The sequence below is a fragment of the Prinia subflava genome, chromosome 27 (genome assembly GCF_021018805.1).
Source record: "Prinia subflava isolate CZ2003 ecotype Zambia chromosome 27, Cam_Psub_1.2, whole genome shotgun sequence".
In the NCBI taxonomy this organism is placed as follows: Eukaryota; Metazoa; Chordata; class Aves; order Passeriformes; family Cisticolidae; genus Prinia; species Prinia subflava.
The window spans coordinates 2,799,538-2,818,257 of NC_086273.1; the positions used below are offsets into that span (position 1 = coordinate 2,799,538).

At 52.4% G+C, this 18,720-nt stretch overlaps 2 protein-coding genes across 3 annotated transcripts in view; both read left to right on the forward strand.

Moving 5' to 3' along the window:
* The window catches only part of LOC134562336 (zinc finger protein 664-like), a 455,591-nt gene that overhangs the window by 419,533 nt on the left and 17,338 nt on the right, over positions 1 to 18,720 (forward strand).
* Positions 844 to 5,194, forward strand: LOC134562411 (olfactory receptor 14C36-like). Of its 2 annotated transcripts, XM_063419803.1 has the most exons (3): positions 844 to 1,125; positions 1,369 to 1,482; positions 2,891 to 5,194. In XM_063419803.1, the coding sequence occupies exon 3, from the start codon at positions 2,914 to 2,916 to the stop codon at positions 4,105 to 4,107; it is 1,194 nt and encodes a 397-aa protein (XP_063275873.1). In that variant the 5' UTR covers positions 844 to 1,125; positions 1,369 to 1,482; positions 2,891 to 2,913; the 3' UTR covers positions 4,108 to 5,194. The 2 variants fall into 2 exon arrangements, with proteins under 2 accessions (XP_063275873.1, XP_063275872.1); XM_063419802.1 differs by lacking the exon at positions 1,369 to 1,482 and having other exon boundaries at positions 2,891 to 5,192.

Sequence of the window (18,720 nt, forward strand, 5' to 3'; positions counted from 1 at the left end):
CCCAGACCGGACACAAGGAGAAAGGAATTTCCCTGCCAGGGCAGGGCTGTGGTGCAACACATCCCCCAGCAGGAGTCTGGAGCAGCCCAAGGCTCTGTGTGCCCAGGCAGAGGCAAGCAGGACGCAGAGCTGTCAGCAAAGGAAGGGCCCAGCCAGGTGGGGCAGCCGGGGGATGACGACAGCCTGCAGGGACAGAGGCGCAGGGCATGGACACCGTAGCACAGCCTGGGCTGCACAGGGCACAGGCATGGGCAGCAGCTGAAAGGCCCTGACACAGCCAACTCCTGCAGCACTTGGGCCATGGCTGCTGGCCCTGGGCCTGAGGCATCAGGAGGGGACAAGTGACCCTTGCAGGCCTGGGGCCTCATTGCCTCCTTGTCCCTGCTCAGCAGCCTGGCAGGGGCCGCCCCATGGTGCTGCCCTTGGCATTGCACATCCCCACATCCCAGTGGCCTGGGAAGAGCCCTGAGCAAGGAGGGAGGGACAGGATCTGCCTTGGCAGGGGCTGGGGCTCAGGCCTTGGCCCTTTGCATTCCTGAAAGACAACCAGGTTTGTTTACCATCAGAGACACCTTTGCCTTGTTTGTCCCCACCTGTCATCACTTCCTGCAGTGTTCTGCTCCTACTAGAACTTGGAGACACTTTCTCAGTCTTGTCTCTTAGTGGGACCAATTAAACGTCAAGAAACTTCAGTATTTTAATTCAATTTTGAGTTCTTGAAATGTTTTCTGAACATTCTCTCAGGGACTGAGTCTCATGTAAACAACACCAAACCTCAAGAGGCTCATTAAAGTCCTTGTGCTGTGTCTGTGCTGCTGAGCTGGGCTGGGCTCCTTGCACAGAGGCAGCTCCTGGCAACCAAGAAAAGCTTTAAAAAGACATTTCTCCTGAGGAGCAGCTCCTCTCCCAGCCCAGAAGGGCTGAGGGCACTGCCTGCAGCCACTCTGGGCACAGCACAGAGGCACAGAGAGCTTCAATCAGTCAGGGCTGGGAAGATGCTGAGAAGTGACTGGGGGAGAATCATTCCCAGCCCTTGACACTGGAAGCCTCTGGCTGCAGGACAGTGCAGCTGCAGCTCCTGCAGAGATCTCCTCCAGCTGGAACATCCCACTGACTCTGGATTCTGTAAGTACAACTCAGACTATCTCTGCTGTAAGCAGGAGGACAAGATCAGGGCTTTCGTTATCTCTAGGAATATTTCTAAGACAATAATTTTTTAAAGATAAAATTTACTGAGGTGTGTTTTTTTTGTTTTTTGGTTTTTTGTGGGGTTTTTTGTTTTTTGGTTTTTTGATTGTTTTTTATTTTTAATTTGTTACTCCTTTGGATTGGGAGGGATAAATAAAACACATCTTCTGCATGTTTAAGGTCTATAAGCATCTGAACTGTACCTCCAGTGCTATGCAGGAGTTTCCTAAAGTGCTTTCAGCATCTCCTCAGCCCAAAGACAGCACCAGCGTCACCTTTGCTGGAGCCATCAGGGTGAGTCTGACCTGTCCTTTCTCCAAGCTGCAAACAGAACCTTCCCCCAGCCAGTGCCCCGCAAACAGGCAGGATTCTGTAGGGCCATGGAGAGTGCCCAGAGATCTGGGGTCTGTGAGTGCTGGCAGGGAGAGATCAGGCACAGGGAAACACCTCCAGGGGGAAAAGCTCCAGGAAGCAGAGAGAAGGTCAGGCAATGAGAGAAAACAAAACCCAGAAATGTTGTGGCAGGGAGAGTTTAGAGATCTCCATAGGAGCTGCTCCAGTGCAGCCCCTCACTCTGAACAAACCCCCTCCCTCCTGTCCCCCAGCCAAGCCTCTGCCCTCAGGGCTGGGGTCCAAGGTGTGAAGCCCCTCCTGTGCAGGCAGAGCTGCAGCAGAGCCGTGGGGCAGCTCTGCAGCCCCGGGCCCAGTTCCCTCTGCAGAGCACAGGGCTGGGAGTAGCTGCCCGGCACTGGGGGGCTCTGGGAGGGGGCACAGCTGGCCCAGGGTGACGCTGTCCCCAGTGCCTGGCTGTGGGCACTGCTGTCAATGCAGCCAGGGAAGGAGCTCCATCTCCATCAGTCCAATGCCATCATTAGGACACTTGGAAGTCTCCCTGAGATTTCCTTCCAAGCTGGGAGCTTCCCTCCAGGATGTAAACCTTTCCTGTAGCATCTTTGTGTTATCTGAAAGCCCCACAGTGAGACACAGAAGTTCTGTGATGGAGAAAATGCTGTTGGGTTGGGGGAATGAGCCCCGCGTGTCCTTGGGTACAAATGTGGGGCTGAGCCCTTGAGAAGAGGATGAACATTTGGTGGACTGAGGTGGATCCATTTGCTCTCAGCAGTGTCAGGATGGTTTTTAAAGGAAACATGGGAAGGTGATCATCCTGTGTCTGGGAAAGGTGAAACCCAGAGAATCCTGGAACAGCACAGGGTGACAGACCTCCTCTTTCTGCTCTCTAGTCACCACCTTGCCTCAGGGACCTCGCTCTGTTCTCCCTGAGGTCAGCAGCAGATGTAGAGAGTTTCTGACATCCAAAAACAGACACAGAGGAGATGAAGAAAAGCTGTAAAAGCTCTAGAACATTTAATCTGACTTTACCATTCCTGTTCTCTGGCAGCAGGAGTGCAGATGCTGACAAGGCCTTCTGTGTTAATGGTGTTTCAAAGTGGAACATGAGGACAGGTCCCTGTCCCCCTCTCACTTGTTCACAGCAAGACTGAATTATAAAAACCCTGTGTGTAGGTGCCCTGAACCTGAAGTCCCACTAAGCCAGCACCAACCAGGGCACCTCACTTGGAGCTGAAGGAAAATCTCCTAGAAAATCAAACGGGAGCAGTCTGTTGCAGTAGAAGGGTCTGTGGGAAAATTTTGTTGAAAGAAAATTGTCCTAACCTGTCACTGACCATTTCTCCATGAACAGCTCCCCATGGCCAGAGTGAGGAAATGTCCAACAGCAGCTCCATCAGCCACTTCCTCCTGCTGCCATTGGCACACACGCGGCAGCTGCAGCTCCTGCACTTCTGCCTCTTCCTGGCCATCTCCCTGGCTGCCCTCCTGGCCAACGGCCTCATCATCAGCGCCGTAGCCTGCGGCCACCTCCTGCACAGCCCCATGTTCTTCTTCCTGCTCAACCTGGCCCTCAGCGACCTGGGCTCCATCTGCACCACTGTCCCCAAAGCCATGCACAATTCCCTCTGGGACACCAGGAACATCTCCTATGAAGGATGTGCTGCACAGGTGTTTTTCTTTGCTTTTTTCATTGCATCAGAATTTGCCTTTCTCACCGTGATGTGCTACGACCGCTATGTGTCCATCTGCAAACCCCTGCACTACGGGACCCTCCTGGGCAGCAGAGCTTGTGCCCACATGGCAGCAGCTGCCTGGGCCAGTGCCTTTCTCAATGCTCTGCTTCACACAGCCAATACATTTTCCCTGCCTCTATGCCAGGGGAATGCTGTGGACCAGTTCTTCTGTGAAATCCCACACATCCTCAAGCTCTCCTGCTCCAAATCCTACCTCAGGGAACTTGGGCTTCTCGTTGTCACTTTCTGTTTAGCTTCTGGGTGCTTTGTGTTCATTGTTTTCTCCTATGAGCAGATCTTCAGGGCTGTGCTGAGGATCCCCACTGAGCAGGGAAGGCACAAAGCCTTTTCCACCTGCCTCCCTCACCTGGCTGTGGTCTCCCTGTTCCTCAGCACTGACACATTTGTCTACCTGAAGCCCCCCTCCATCTCCTCCCCAGCAATGGACTTTGTGGTTTCAGTTCTCTACTCGGTGGTGCCTCCTGCCCTGAACCCCTTCATCTACAGCCTGAGGAACCAGGAACTCAAGGAATCTCTCAGAAAAGCCATGACTGGATGCTTTTCATGCTTTCCATTTTCCCATAACAGCCGTCCCAGTGCTTTGCATTGGGAGACAGAAAGGAGCTGGAAACACACCCCTGGTTTGGCTCCTGCTGTGCAGGCCTGGCACAGCATCAGTGTTGTGTCTCAGCATCCCCTCTCCATCCAGGGGCTGCGAGTGGGTAAGGTCCTGGGGAGGGACACAGCCATGCCAGTGACCCAAAATAACCAAAGGGATATTCCAGACCGTATGACATTAGTTCCTGTAAAAAATCTAAGGAAGGAGGAGGAATAGGGGGCATTCCCTATTTACAGTGTCTTTCTTCTTGATCAACCACTCCTCCTGATGAAGTCCTGCTTCCTGGGAAGTGGCTGAATATCACTTGCTGATGGGAAGTAGAGAATAAAATTTTGGGGTTTTATTCTCGTAACCAGTGCATGTAAAACTTTGTGTTTTGTTTTGTTTTGTTTTTTTTCTATAGAAATTTCCTTTATCTAAACATACAAGTTGTCTTCCATAGTATTTTCTCTCCCCTGTCCAGCCAAGGAGGGGAGTGCTAGAGTGGCTTGGTAGGCACATGGACTCCAGCAGAGGGAACCCACCAAAGGAATCCACAGAGCCTGCTTTCCTCTGTCAGCAGCTCCCAGTGCACACCATGAAAGGCCAAGTCTGCCCTTATATATATTTTCAATTTTTTCTGCTTCTGTTTTGTTACATTAAAAGAAATGCTATTAATCATGCCCTTCAACCAAATTATCCTTCCTTCTTTTGTGATCAAGAGACATTGTGTAAGCCAGGAGACTCACGTTGTATTTACGTGAAATAAATGAACCTGCAACCACTTGTTTAAATTTTTCTACTATCTTCATCCAAACAGGAATGACCAGAAATGGGCACAGCTTTCTGACTGCCACAGCTTTGGGATGGGCCCTGGGCCTGCAGCAGGAGCAGCTCCTGAGGGCCACAAGGCCGGGGCTCTTGTGCTGGCCTGGGCAGATGGGATGGCAGCAGGGGCTGCAGAGCTCTCAGCATCTCCTGCAGAGGAGAGCAGGGCACACAGGGAGCCTCCTTTTCCTTTGGCCAGGCCCCTTGCCCATGGCTGGGGCTGAGTCCTGTGTGAGCTGTGGCTGCTGCTGTGCCCTTGTGAGGGGCTGAATAATGTTGCAGGGACTTAAAAGCAAAGGCCAAATGCAGGAGCAAGGAAGACCACAAGGAGACAAGAATTCAGTACATGTAGTGGTTGCTTTGGGAGACAAATGCATTAACACAGAAAATCCAGAGAACTTCCTGTCCCTCTCATTCCCCTGCTGATCATGACATCACACGAATTGGAAGATCCCTTGGGTCAGTCTAGCCCATCTGTCCCACCCCTGTGTCCCCAGGAACACTTGCCCATCCCCAGCCCAATGGTTGGGAGGGTTGCAGAGATGCCTTATGTGGGGCGAGCACTGTGACAAGGACAGTCAAAGCCTTGGGCTTGGACCAACCCTGCTGTAACGTGAACAGTCATTATAGGGAGACAGAAATCATGACTCGACACCTCTTGATCATGAGACAAGCAGCCTGTTTTATTGTTTGGAACTCCCTTATATAGGAAGTTCAACACTCCCGGTTCTAGACACTCATTGGTCTGGGTCTTAGCCCTGCCCAGCTCCTTGACTAGCCATATGTCTGCTCTCTGGACTGGCTATGATTGGTGGAGGTGTCTGTATGACTTCTATTGTTCACCCAGGCACTTGCCTCTAGAACAAGCCAGGCCAGCCGAATTGGATTTCTTATGACCAGATTTATTTTGTCTTGCTAATAGACTAGCTACAGCACCCTGCTGCAGCCACGAGAGCCAAGCACAGCAGGACAGGGGCTGCTCTGGGCAAAGGGAACTCCATCCCAGCTGCACGCAGGCCAAGGGGGCTCAGGGGGCTCTTCCAACTTCTGTTGTTCCATGACTCAATGCATCTTTTCCTTGGGGAGCTCTTTGAAGACAGAATTGCCAGAGAGACAGAAGCAGAGCTATAAAATGCAAAGAAACCATCAGTGTCCATCTCAGCCTGTGTGAGCGTGCAGGGGCAGGACTCAGCCCAGGGCTTGTGGGGCAGGGCCAGTGCCTGTGGAAGGCATTGAATGGGCTAGGCTGGTCGAGTTGGTGTCTGTTACGCCAAATTATCTGTGCAGCATAGACCAGGAATCGCTGTCATGGTGCCCCAGCTCCATCGTCCTGTGGGGCTCAGGGCCTGTTCCCGGCCATGGCCAGCCCTGCCCGGCCTCTCTGCTGGCCCAGAGCCCGGCAGAGCCCGGGGCAGGGCTGTGTGTGCAGGCCCAAAGGTGCTCTGGGCTGTGCAGGAGCTGGCAGAGGCTGCCCAGCAGGGAGGCCGTGGGGCACAGAGCCCCAGGGCTGCTGTGGCACCCCGGCACAGGGGCCGTTCCCACCCGCAGGGCTCCTGTCCTGCCCTGGGCCTGCACAGGGGCTGTGGCACCACGGCCGGGCCAGCGCGGCACAAAGGGGCCCCGCAGCCGCTGCTGGTGCTGGCAGCAAGGCCAGGCACAGACAGGGAATTGCTGGGCATTGCCTGCGCTGGGCAGGGCTGGCTGTGCCAAAGGAACAGCTCCGCTGCCCTGGGGGGCTGCAGGAAAAGTCCAGAGCCCAAAGAGCCTCCATGGCTCTGCTGGAGACCAAGGCTGGAGGAGGGAAAGGCAGGGCTGCTGTGGGATGGGAGGGAGACTGAAATCCAGAAGACACCAATGTGAGGCTTAGGAAGGCTTGAAGGGAAGAGAAGCTTCACAAGCCTCAAAGTGGGGGATGTTACCAGATGAAAAACCATCTCTACCTGATGATGCTTGTTCTTCAAAACCCACTGGTTCATGGAACTGCACAATGCCCCTCGTGTAAGAAGGAGAATGGAAAGCAACCAGCTCCAGTTGTGCCAACTTTTTACAGTCCATTGTGCAGTCAGGACTCTGGCATCACCAACCACCAGGGACCACCAAAGAGACCCCCAGGAATGAAGAACACAACTGTGAAGGGGAGGGAAAACATGGTAACAATTTCAGGGAAATGATTATCCTTTGTATGTGTGTTCTGTGGCAATCACTGATTATGTATGTAAAATACAGTCTGTAAGCAGGAACTTTCCTGAACTCAGCATGCACACCTTTGGGAGGAGCTATTCCCCCTTGTGCACCTGGCTGAATAAAGAATGCTGCTTCTTCCTGCTCCCTTGGTCTTAAGCCGTTTCTTTTATTTTTTCTGATTTTTCATAGCAGTTTCACAATGGACCCTCGCGTCCATGGAGTCCAACAGTGTCACAACGGCCCTTTGGTTCCATGAGCCCCCATCATGTCACAGTGGTTGCCTTGGTTCCACGGGGCTCCAAAGTGACACAACAGCCCCTTGGTTCCATGATGCCCCATCGTGTCACAATGGCCCCTTGGTTCCATAAGACCCTGTAATGTCATAATGATGTCCTTGGCTCTGCAGTGTCACAATTGGACTTCTGGTTACATGAGACCCCAAAGTGTCACACTGGATCCTTGTTTCCCTAAGGTTTTACTGTGTCACAATATTCTCATCAGTTCAATCACGCCCCAGGGTGACCCAGTGGTCTACCTGGCTTTGCAGTTTTTAAATGGCCCTTGGTTTCATGAGGCCCTGCAGTGCCACACTGGCTCTTGGTTATACAAGAGCCCACAGAGCCACAAGGATTATTTTGCTTTCTCGAGGTCCTGAAGTGTTGTAATGGCCCCTTAGTTCCCTGAGGCTCTGCAATGTCACAATGGACCACTTGGTTCCATTTGCCTCCCCTCTGTCACAAGGGTTCTGTGACTCCATGAGCCCTTGCAGTGCCACAATGCTCTCCATGGTTCCATGAGGCCCTGGAGTGCCACAATGGCCCCTTGGTTCCACAGTATCACAAAAGACACTTGGGTTCATGAGGGCCCTCAGTGATACAATGAATTCTATGGTTCCATGAGGCCCCTCAGTGTAACAATGGTCTCCTTGGCGCTGCAGTGTTCAAATGGTCCCTTGGTTCCTTGAGGCTCCAAAGTGTCACAATGGTCTTCTTGGTTCCATGAGGCCTCTCAGTGTCACAATATCCCTTTTGTTCCATGAGACCCCTTTGTGTCACATAGTCTCTTAGATCCTTGGTCTCCCGAGGCCCTGCAGTGTCACAGTGGATCCTTGGTTCCATAAGGTGTGGCAGTTCAGCAATGATCTCCTTTGTTCCACAGTGTCACCATGGCCTCTTAGTCCCCAGGGGCACCCCGGTGTCCCAACGGTTTCCTTCATCCTAGGGGTCTCTGCAGAGGAACTCTGGCCCTTTGGTTCCATGGGGCCCTGCAGTGTCACAATGGCCCCATCATTACAGGAGCTCCTGCTCTGCCTCAATGGCCTCCATGGTTCCACAAGGCCCTGCAGTGTCACAGTGGTCCCTTGGTTCCAAGAGGCCCCGGAGTGCCCCAGTGGATTCCCTGGTGCTCAGTGTCACAATGGAGCCCTGCTTACACAAGATCCTGCAGTGTCATCAGGGACCCTTGGGTCCACAGGGCACCACAGTGTCACAATTGTTCCCTCAGTTCCACGAGCCCCTGCAGTGTCACAATGGCCCCTTGGTTCCATTGGGCCCCAGGGTCTCACCAGGGTCTCCTTGGTTCCACAGTGGCACAATGGCCCCATCGTTCAACAAGGCCCTGCAGTGTCACTGTGGCCTCCATGGTTCTACGAGGATGCAGAGTGTCACAATGGACTCCTCGCTTCCACTTAGCCCCACAGTGTCACAATGGGATATTTGTTCTGTGGTGCCCTCAGTACGCAGTGTCACTGGGATCCTCGTAGTTCCACTTAGCCCCACAGTGTCACAATGGGATATTTGTTCTGTGGTGCCCTCAGTACGCAGTGTCACTGGGATCCTCTTAGTTCCACAAGGCCCTGCAGTGTCACAATGGCCCCTGGCTTCCCTGGGGCCCTGCAGTGTCACAGTCATCACAGAATCACAGAACTAAACAGGTTGGAAAAACCTTTGGAGATCAGCAAGTCACACCTGTGACTAAACACCTCCTTCTCACCCAGACCATGGCACCAAGTGCCACATCCAGTCTTTCCTTAAACACCTTCAGGGACAGTGACTCCAGCACCTCCCTGTGCAGCCCCTTCCAGTACCCAATCACCCCCTTTTTGCTAAACATGCTTTATAATGTCCAGCCTAAACGTCCCCTGGTGTATCTTAAAGCTGGGAGAAGAGCCCTAATCCCTGGGAGAAGAGCCCAACCCACTCCTGGCTGCACCCTCCTGTCAGGGAGAGGTAGACAGTGATGAGGTCTTCCCTGAGCCTTCTCTTCTCCAGAATAAACAACCCCAGCTCCCTCAGCCTCTCCTCACAGCACTTGTGTTCCAGACCCCTCACCAGCCTTGTTGCCCTTCTCTGGACACACTCCAGCCCCTCCATGTCCTTCCTAAACTGGGCGCCCAGAACTGGACACAGCACTCGAGGTGCAGCCTCACCAGTGCCCAGCACAGGGGAAGAATCCCTGCCCTGCTCCTGCTGCCCACACCATTCCTGATCCAGGCCAGGAGCCATTGGCCTTCTTGCCCACCTGCCCACACTGCTGCCTCATGTCCAGCCTGCTGTCCAGCACTGCCCCACGTCCCTTTCTGCCTGCCCACTGTCCAGCCACTCTGTCCCCAGCCTGGAGCCCTGCAGGGCTTGTTGTGGCCAAAGTGCAGGACCCGGCCCTTGGTCTTGTCCAAGGTCACCCTGTTGGATTTGGGCCCTGGATCCAGCCTGTGCAGGGCCCTGTGCACAGCCCTCCTACCCTCCAGCACATCCACACTCACACCCAGCTTGGTGTCCCCTGCAAATTTGCTGATGCTGGACTCAATCCCCTCCTGCAGATCCTCAGTGCAGATATTGCAATCCCCGCTGGCTGCCTCTGATCCCTGGGCCATCCTGGGGGTGCCCTGGGGTGGCTCTCAAGGGGATCTGTTCCATCACCTTGCTGGGCACCCAGGGCAGGCTGACAGGCCTGCAGTTCCCCACATCCTCCTTGCAGCCCTTCTTGGGGATGGGCTCCCATTGGCACCTCCAGTCCTCTGGGCCCTCCCTGCTGAGCCAGGACTGAGGAGAAATGATGGAGAGCATCTTGGGGAGCTCATCCAGCAGCTCCCTCATGGCCCTAGCATGGATGCCATCTGGTCCCAGAGACACCTGTGAGCATCTGAGTGGCTCAGCAGGTCCCCAGCTGCTTCCTGCTGGATTGCAGGGGGCTCTGCTGCTCCCTCTGCCCATCTACCAGCTCAGGAGAACACTTGTCCTGAGGACATCCTCTGTTATTGTTAAAAACTGAGGGAAACAAAGGGGAAACTACCTCAGCCTTCTCCTCATCATTAGTTACTCTTTTCCCCTCTGCGTCCAATAAAGAGTAGAAGTTCTCCGTATCTAACCTTTTGCTATAAACTTGTTTGTAGAAATATTTTCTATTATTTTTAACAGAAGTTGCCAGGTTAAGCTCAGGCTGGACTTTCACCTCTCTGCTTTTCTTTCTGCATCACCTAAAAACATTGCTGAACTCTTCCAGAGTTATCTGACCATCTGTCCAATGTTGATGCACCCTCTTTTTTTTCTTTGAGATCCCACAAAATTTCATGGGCCGCCACAGCAGTAATTTTCTTCTCTGGCTCATCTTTTGGCGCAATGGGATACACTGCTCCTTCTCCCTTAAAATTACTTCCTTGAAGTGTGTCCATCCTTGCAGGACCACTTTATTATAAGGGCTATTTCCTGTAAGACAGTCAGTACCTGTAGCTGAGCTCTGGTAAGACCGGGGACTAGAGTAACGTGAGACTAACTAGTAGGGTTTCTAGCACGAACTCCGCTTTATTCCGCGAGATGGCCGGTTAAGTACAGCACGAATAGTTTACAGTTAGCAGGTGCACTGTGATAGGCGGTGAACATACAGAAGTATGTAAGCAATCTAGGGTTAAGGTAGCTACGGAGATTTAGTGCCATTACCTCTATGCTGCGAGCGTGCGTACTTTAACACATTCCTAGTAGCAGATAAGTTTATCTGCTACTACGTATGCTGAACGTTTTGCGGCCTACTAGACCCAGGCCTGAGGCCTAGTTTAGCCTAGTTTGGAATAGCTCAAATGGTATCTGTGAGCATATCATGCCCACGATACCTGAGAAACTCGGCCACAAGTACCTGATCCAATACCTGAATAGGCTGAAATCTGCCCTCCAAAACTGCAGTGTAGAAGTTTTGTTAATATCCCTCCTTCTTTCACAGAATATTGCAAACTTGATTATTTCATGGTCACTGGACCCAGGCAGCCACTGACCACCAAATCGCCCACCAGCCCTTCTCTATTTGTGAACAGCAGCAGACAGAGCTTTCCTTGGCTATGGGAGTGTTACCAAAAAATTGGTAAAATTAAAAACTCCTTAACACCAATGTAGCATTAAGAAGCAGCATTTTTTATTTGGCTAGATGCACAGGGGGATAGCTCCTCCCAAAGCCATGAGTACTGAGTAGAGGAAAGTTTCTGTTTATATTCTGTATTTTGGATACATGTTCATTGATTGTCCTGCACTAAACATACATGTGATAATAATTTTCTCTGAAATCATTACCATATTTCCCCTCCCCTTTACACTGCACTCTTCTGTCCTGGGGGTCTCTCTGGTGGTCCCTGGTGGTCACAGACCCCAATGTTCCAGTTGGCCTGGCTGAGCTGGCAGGACACTGAGGCTGGTGAACTTCCAGTTCCCCTTCTTACACAATGGGCACTGTGTGGTTTCCATGGGCCAGTGGTTTTGGAGAACAAACATTGTGTGAGCTCACCAGGTGCAGACCATTTAATATCTGGTGACATGAGGCCACAGAGTGGGCTACGACATCACAGAGTGGGTTATGTGAGGACAATGAGATGCTTTTACATCATAGGCCATCTCTGTGACATCACAGGACAGAGGTCTGACATCATACAGCAGACTATGACATCACAGAGTTGGTTGTGACATCACAGGGGGCAGTGTGACATCCCAGAGGGGCTGTGTGAGGTCACTGGGTTGGTCACTCTGCCCCAGCCCCCCTCACAGTTCCCCCCAGACAAGTCCAATGCTGTTCATACCCAGCGGGCTCCCCTGTCCCCCGGTATCCCCCCGGTGCTCCTGGAGCCACAGACTCCACCAAAGGATGTTCCACAGGATCCACCCCAGAGCCTGACACGGGCACAAGGGGCTGGGCTGTGTCACCAGGACATCAAGGACCTGCATTATCCAGGGCCCTGTGGCCTGGCTTGGGTTCCCCAGGGCAGGAAAGATGTCTGGCAGCTGCAGCAGGGCCAGGGAAGGGCTCCAAGGTGGGGCTGGAGCCCTTTGGCTGTGAGCAGAGGCTGAGGGAGCTGGGCTTGTCCAGCCCCGAGCAGGGAAGGCTGAGGGGCTCCTCATGCCAGCCTGGCAGTGCCACCCAGGAGGGGATGGAGAACACAGAGCCAGGCTCTTCACCGGGGGCCTGGTGGGAGACAAAAGACAATGAGGATGGGGTGAGAGAGGGGAGGTTCAGCCAGGACAGGAGGAAACCTTTGTTCCCATGGGCTCAGCCAGGTGCTGAGATGCTGCCTCCTCCCTGTCCTTTGGGATTTTCCAATCCACACCAAATCCAGCCTTGAACCACTTGGTCTGACCCAGTTTCTGACAGCCTGGGCTGCTGACTTGCTGAGGTCCTTTCCAATTCAGCTCTCTGCTGATCCAGGGACAGTGCTGGTCCCTGTTTTAGACTGGGGCAGAGCAGATGGGACAGGAGCCCTGCAGGGCTGTAGGGGACCTGCAGCTTGCGAGGTGCAAGAGCACATCTTCATTAGCTGGGTCATTTGAGCACTTTGAAGAAATGTCAAAGTTTTCCCACCAGCAGACACCAGGAAATTACTGGAATTCTATATTGGCAGGAGAAGAAATCCTGATCTTCCCCTCCATTTGTGTCTCTGGCTGGACTTGTGTTTTTCATGGAGCTGTGCCTTCCCTTGGTTTTGTTGGCTGACAGTAAATGAACATCCCTCTGTGTCTCGGGCAGCTCCTCCTGCAAGGAAAGCAGGTGGGAGTTGGTGCCAAGGAGCTGAAAGCTGCAGGCACAGCCTGGAGTGGAGAAAGCTCAGATTTGCACAAGGCTGCTCTGAGTCCAAGGGGCTGGACGAGGGAAAGGTGGGATGGGGGTAGGGACAAAGTGTGATTGATTGCCAGCCATGAAGGGTCTTGATTTTCAGATCTATTCAGAGTGACTTAGAGGAGCTTGGGATCAGTATCCATTGGGGATTGCTGATATCAATCTATAAACAGGAAAACAAAAGTGAATAGGAAAAAAACCCACCCTAAATTCTTTAAAATATAGGTTATTTTCTTTGAATACACTTCTGTAATCTGTACAATTAACCAAAAAAGAATGGAACACTTCAATTTTTTTTTCCCAGGGGCTTGTCTGGTTTAGGGTGTTTTTAAATTTTAATGAGTCTATTGAACTGAATTCCTGAACTGAAGAGCTGAAGAATGAACAAGCCTCTGGAGAACTAAATTTCATCAGGGAACCTCCAGGTTGCTGAGGATCCATCCTCAGCAGAGCAGATGGAATAGATTCCAGGGGTTTTAAGCTGCCAAAGAGCTGTGAGTTCATTTGCAGGCACAGGGGCTCCATGGTGGCATCTGAGGGGTCTCTGTGTTCCTGAAGATCTGTTTGGTCACACTCAGTCATAGTGGACTCCATGGTGACATCCCAGGGGTCCTTTATCTTCCTAAGGGTCATGAGGTGACAGTCACAGGGCTGCACAGTGACAACAGAGGTGTCTCTACACTGCCAAGGAGCCAATTTATCCCAGGCAGTGTCAGGAGTCCAGTGGTGCCATCCCTGTGCTTTTAAAGAACAGCGAGGTCACAGACACTCACAGGGGCTCCAGGGGACATCCCAGGAGTGTCCAGGCTGCCAAAGAGCCGGGATGTCACAGACACTCACAGGGGCTCCAGGGGACATCCCAGGAGTGTCCAGGCTGCCAAAGAGCCGGGATGTCACAGACACTCACAGGGGTTCCTGTCATGGGCAGAGTGGCAGCTTCAGGCACAGCTTAGTAGAGAAGCTCCTGTTGGGTCACGAGGTGCAGAAAGGAGCCCCAACACCCCAATTATACCCCCAAGCTCCCCCAAAGCAGGAGCCCCAGGCTTTCTAAACTCATTCTGTGAGAGGAGCCTGGGAGTGCCTGGATCCAATGTCAGCCCAACACTTTGTAAAGGATTTATGTGTAAAGGATTATAGAGGTGGAATTGAACCTTTGTGCAGCTTTTTCCCATAACATTAAGGATGGCAAACCAGAAGTATTTATATACATATAGATATGACTGATTGTGATCATGATTAGAGAAAAAAGTGTTAATCAGAATTATTTACTCCACAGTGTAGAAGCTGTAACATCTGTTTAAATATAGTGGTCTAGGAAGCAATTTTGAAACAACTGTATTAAAGGAAATCCAACTATTAAGTAGAAGAAATGAGTGTCATTCCCCCAGACCAATGACCATGGGCAAATCTCTTTAGCTCAGCCTCAGGCAGTGACCTTGAGGGATGTCCCCACTCCAGGGAGGAATCTCCACACACTTCCTAAGAAGGGAAATGTCAAGAGATGCTGCAGTTAAAATTTGGGACGGGGCTTTTCCAGTCTGCACTGCTGCCCTGTCAGTCAGATGTGCCCAGGCTGTGCCAGCTCAGCAGCTCTGCAGAAGCTCTCCGTGGTGTCCCTTGGTTGTTCCTTTCCCTGGGGATTTGACCAGCTCTGCCACAGCTTCAGCTCCCTCTCAGGATGTGGAACTTTGGGATGGAGGAGTCAGGCTGGGTTCAGCATTATTCACCCCAAAAGCAGCGTGACCCTGCTCTTCATTTCCCCTGGGGGCTTTGCAAACAGGGCCTTGTTGGGGTTGTTTGAGCCCATTGCAGGCAGAGCCTCCTGCTGCAGCAGGAACTGCCTTTGCTGTGCCATGGCCAGGCCAGGCCCCGCTGCAGGAACAGCCCCAGGCCAGCCCCAAGACAGGGAAGGGCTCGGGCACAAGGGCAGAGGGCCGTGCTGGGAGCTGTGCAGGGAGAGCCTGGCACACCAAAGGCACCTTGGCAGCAGCAGCAGCTCCCTGCAGGCCATGGCCAGAAGGCTCCCTGGGCACCCGGCCTGGTGGCCACCACTGCAGAGCTGCTGGGCCAGGGCTGATTTGTGCCTGGGCTCTGCCCCAGCCCACAGAGTGTGACCTCAGCCCTGACTCTGGCACAGCCGCTGGGCCTGGGCCCTGCAGAGCCTCAAGGTCACCTGTGCCAGCCTGGGGCCATCCCTGCATCTGCCACTGTCACTTCTGGACTCGCTGCTGCCTCCAGCACTGAACCCCTCATCTAAAGCCTGAGGAACCAGGAGCTTGAGGATGCCCTGAAGAATATAAACACCCTGTGCTTTTCAGAAACAATGAAGTGCCTCTTTGTTTCTCCATAGCATTCAGAACGGAACTCATTACAGACCCATACTGCTCTGTGCCATGTATCTTTTTTGTTATTCTATTTGGTGTATTCTAATTTTCCTTTTTTTTTTTTAATATATATTTGCCATAAAGTGATGCCATTAGTCACAGTATTCCTATATCATTTTTTCTGGACAATCCCTTTTTCTGTCCCAGTGGTCCCAGTGTCTCAGGGCACCTGAGAGGCATTTTAAAAGGCTTTATTCCATTTTAAGTCTCACAGGTAGGGTGAGACAGTACAGATGTTACAACTGATGCCATCATAATCAGAAGCCAAACTATTTCCTAATAATCATATATTATAAGAGGTTTTTGGCCTATCAGCTTTTCCACAAAATTCTGCTAATGCTTTTAAGCCAGTCATCTACAAATACCTCACATGGGTCCAACTACAATACATCTTTCTTAGTTCTATTTCTCAGAAAAATCCAGTATATTTTCAAGGTCTATTTGCAATTTGCAACTTGTTTCTAGTTCAATTTCTCTCTCAACAATGTCTCTCCTGTTCTATGGCCTTTCTAAGTCAGCATATTTTATCTCATAATTTGCATACCAATGGATACTATGTGAGCCTTCTGTCAGGCTTTGAGAATTCTCTACAAATCCATTTCCCACACAGCATCCACCATGCTTGTGTTAAGCAGAGACAGTGAGGAGCCATGATCACTGTGCATTGAGGTAAAATAAAGTGTCCTGCTGTGCCCTGTGTGTCCAAGATGCTTCCTGAGCCCTTCTGTGTCTCTGCAGGGGCAGTGCCTGTGAGCAGAGGTGCAGGGAAGAGACTCCCAGCACAGCAGCACAGCCAGGGACAATGGCCCTGCCTCTTGCCACAGCTGCTCTTCCCAGCTGCAGCCTCTCCTTGCCAGCCCTTCTGTGGCTGTAAGGCCCCAGGGCTGTGGCAGCTTGGTCACTGTCCTGCTGCGTGTCCCTGCTGTGCCACAGGCAGGGACAGGCCATGGGCACTGCTGGGACACAGCTGGGACACAGCACAGCAGCTGCAGCAGCAAAGGGCATCTCCTGAGGGCAGGCCAGGAAGGCTTTGCTCTCCTCCAGAGCTGCTGTCAGCAATGTGCTCCAGGAATGGCCTGGCAAAGCAAAGCCCAGTGCCTGGGGCAGAGGGGGAGTGTGCAGGGGGGCACACAGCAGTGTCCTGGCACAGCCAGAGCTGCTGGCATGGAGCTGAGGGAGCAGCAGAGCAGGGCCTGGGCTGTGTCTTTGTTCTGGGCACAGCCTGCGAAGGTGGCCCAGGGCAATTGTCCCACACCAGCCCCTGCAACCACCACTGCCAGCACAGGCATCTCACCTGTACCTGCAGGAGGTTGTTTGTCCCTGCATGGAGGGACACCAAGGCACCAGGCCAGCAGTCCATGTTTGCTGTGTGCTGAGGAGATTTCAGCAGTGCCTCGTGTGTGTGTGGGGAGATGAAGCCCAGGGAGCACAAACACCATCAGCAGCACTCGGGGTGGCACAATCCCAGTGGCACAAACAGTGCCTTGAGGCCACTTCACTCTGAGAGTAACATCCTCTGGGAAACCACCTGAATTCTTTACTGGGCTGTGCTTAGGACTGCACAGAGAGAAACATCCAGGGCAGGGAGGATCCAGGGAAAATGCTCAGGGCAGCCAAGGAGTGCACAGAGAGACCATTGGGGTGGGGCTCTGTGTGGAGAAATCACAGCTGCCTCCCTTCTGAACCACTCTGAGGACCTGGACAGGGCTGTGCTCTGTTCTGGGCACTGTCCTGGAACTGTGGGATATGGAAAAGGCCTTTGGTGTCAGGGATGTTGAGAAGGCTGGGCAGGGTCACTGTGGGACCTCTCTCAAAGCCCTTGGAAAGGGCAGAGCCATCCCAGAGGGTCTTGGGCACTTGGGAAGGGCAGAGCTGGAACCAGTCTGCAAAGAGGGCAGGGAGGGGGACTGGAAAGTGGATGTTGTGTGCCCATCAATGTCATTGATGGACTGCAGATGTTCTGGAGCCTCCCCCTTTTCCAGTGCAGTCTCAGTCAGTCCATGGCAGGTGGTGGGACTGTGCTTCCACCCCAGGGGCAGTGGCTTCCAGGTGTACTGCATTCCCCTCCATGGGAAGGCAAACTGAGGCCTGAGGAATGGAAAAATTCTGCAGCCAGAGGAATGGAGAAAAATGGATTGGCAATGTCAATAGCACCACTTGGCTGCCTTGGACTCCAGCTCCTACTGGAGCTCCAACATGTCTGGCACAGCAGCGCTCAGTGGTGGAGTCACTTCATTCAAGGCACCACAGTCCACAGTCAGTCTCCATTCTCTGTCAGATTTGGGCACAGGCCAGAGGGGGCTGTTGAAGGGTGAGGGTGTTTTGCTGACCACCCCTTGGCTCTCCAGCTCTCGGATCATCTTGTGAATGGGGATCACAGCATCTCCAGTTGTTCTGTACTGTCAGGGATGCACTGTTGAAGTGGCAATTGGCACTCGTTGCTCTTCCCCCTTCAGGAGTCCTGCTGCAGATGGGTTCTCTGATAGTGCAGGCAAGGTGTTCAATTGCTTAACACCCTCTGTCTCTACAGCTGCTATCCCAAACACCCACTTGAGTCCCTTTGTGTCTTTGTAATACCCATTTTGGAGGAAGTCTATGCCCAAAATGCATGAGGCCTCTGAGCCAGTAACAATAGGGTGTTTCTTCCCCTCATTTCCAGTCAGGCTCACATCAACTTCCACCAAAGGAAAATCCTGTGATCCCCCTGTCATACAAGCAATAGAAACAGATTCTGTCCCTACATGTCTTGATGGGATTAATGCGCACTGTGCACCAGTGTCAACCAAGGCCTCATATTTTTTTGTGGGTCTAATCTACCAGGCCAATGAATCCACACAGTCTAAAAATCACAGTTTTCCCTAGCCTCTACCTGGCTAGAGGTCGGGTCCCTCTAAGCCTGGTTATCCTTCTTTCCCGGCTAACTGGAGCTGCTTCCTTTTATGCTGGAACTTACTCTCTGAGTCTTGCTGTCCTCTAATTCAGACACCCACTGCGCTAGAGCAGCAGTAGATTTTCTATCTCATCTCCTCATGTTGTCTCCACAATCACACAGGAAGTACCACAGCTCAGCTCATGGGGTTCCCCTTCTCTCTCTGTCTGGGGAACATCTGCATTTGGTGCCAGAACCTCTGATCTGTACTGCAGAGATTTGGAGAATGTCCTCTTTCATCTCCTCCCTCAGTTTCTTTTGGTTCTCCTCTCTCTGGTCTTCTCATTTCTGCAGACGTGTTTCCACAGCTGCCATTCTTGCATGTGTTGGGCCATGCAGAGCATCTGCAGATGCTCAGAGCTTCTTCCCCATATCCAGCACGGTCTCCTCCGTGTCATCCCCCTTCATTCTTGCTAAAGCAGAAGAGTGTTCTTGTGG

Bases quoted from the DNA above. Each gene is read 5' to 3' on its own strand.
- LOC134562411 (XM_063419803.1), top strand. From the start codon at position 2,914: ATGTCCAACAGCAGCTCCATCAGCCACTTCCTCCTGCTGCCATTGGCA.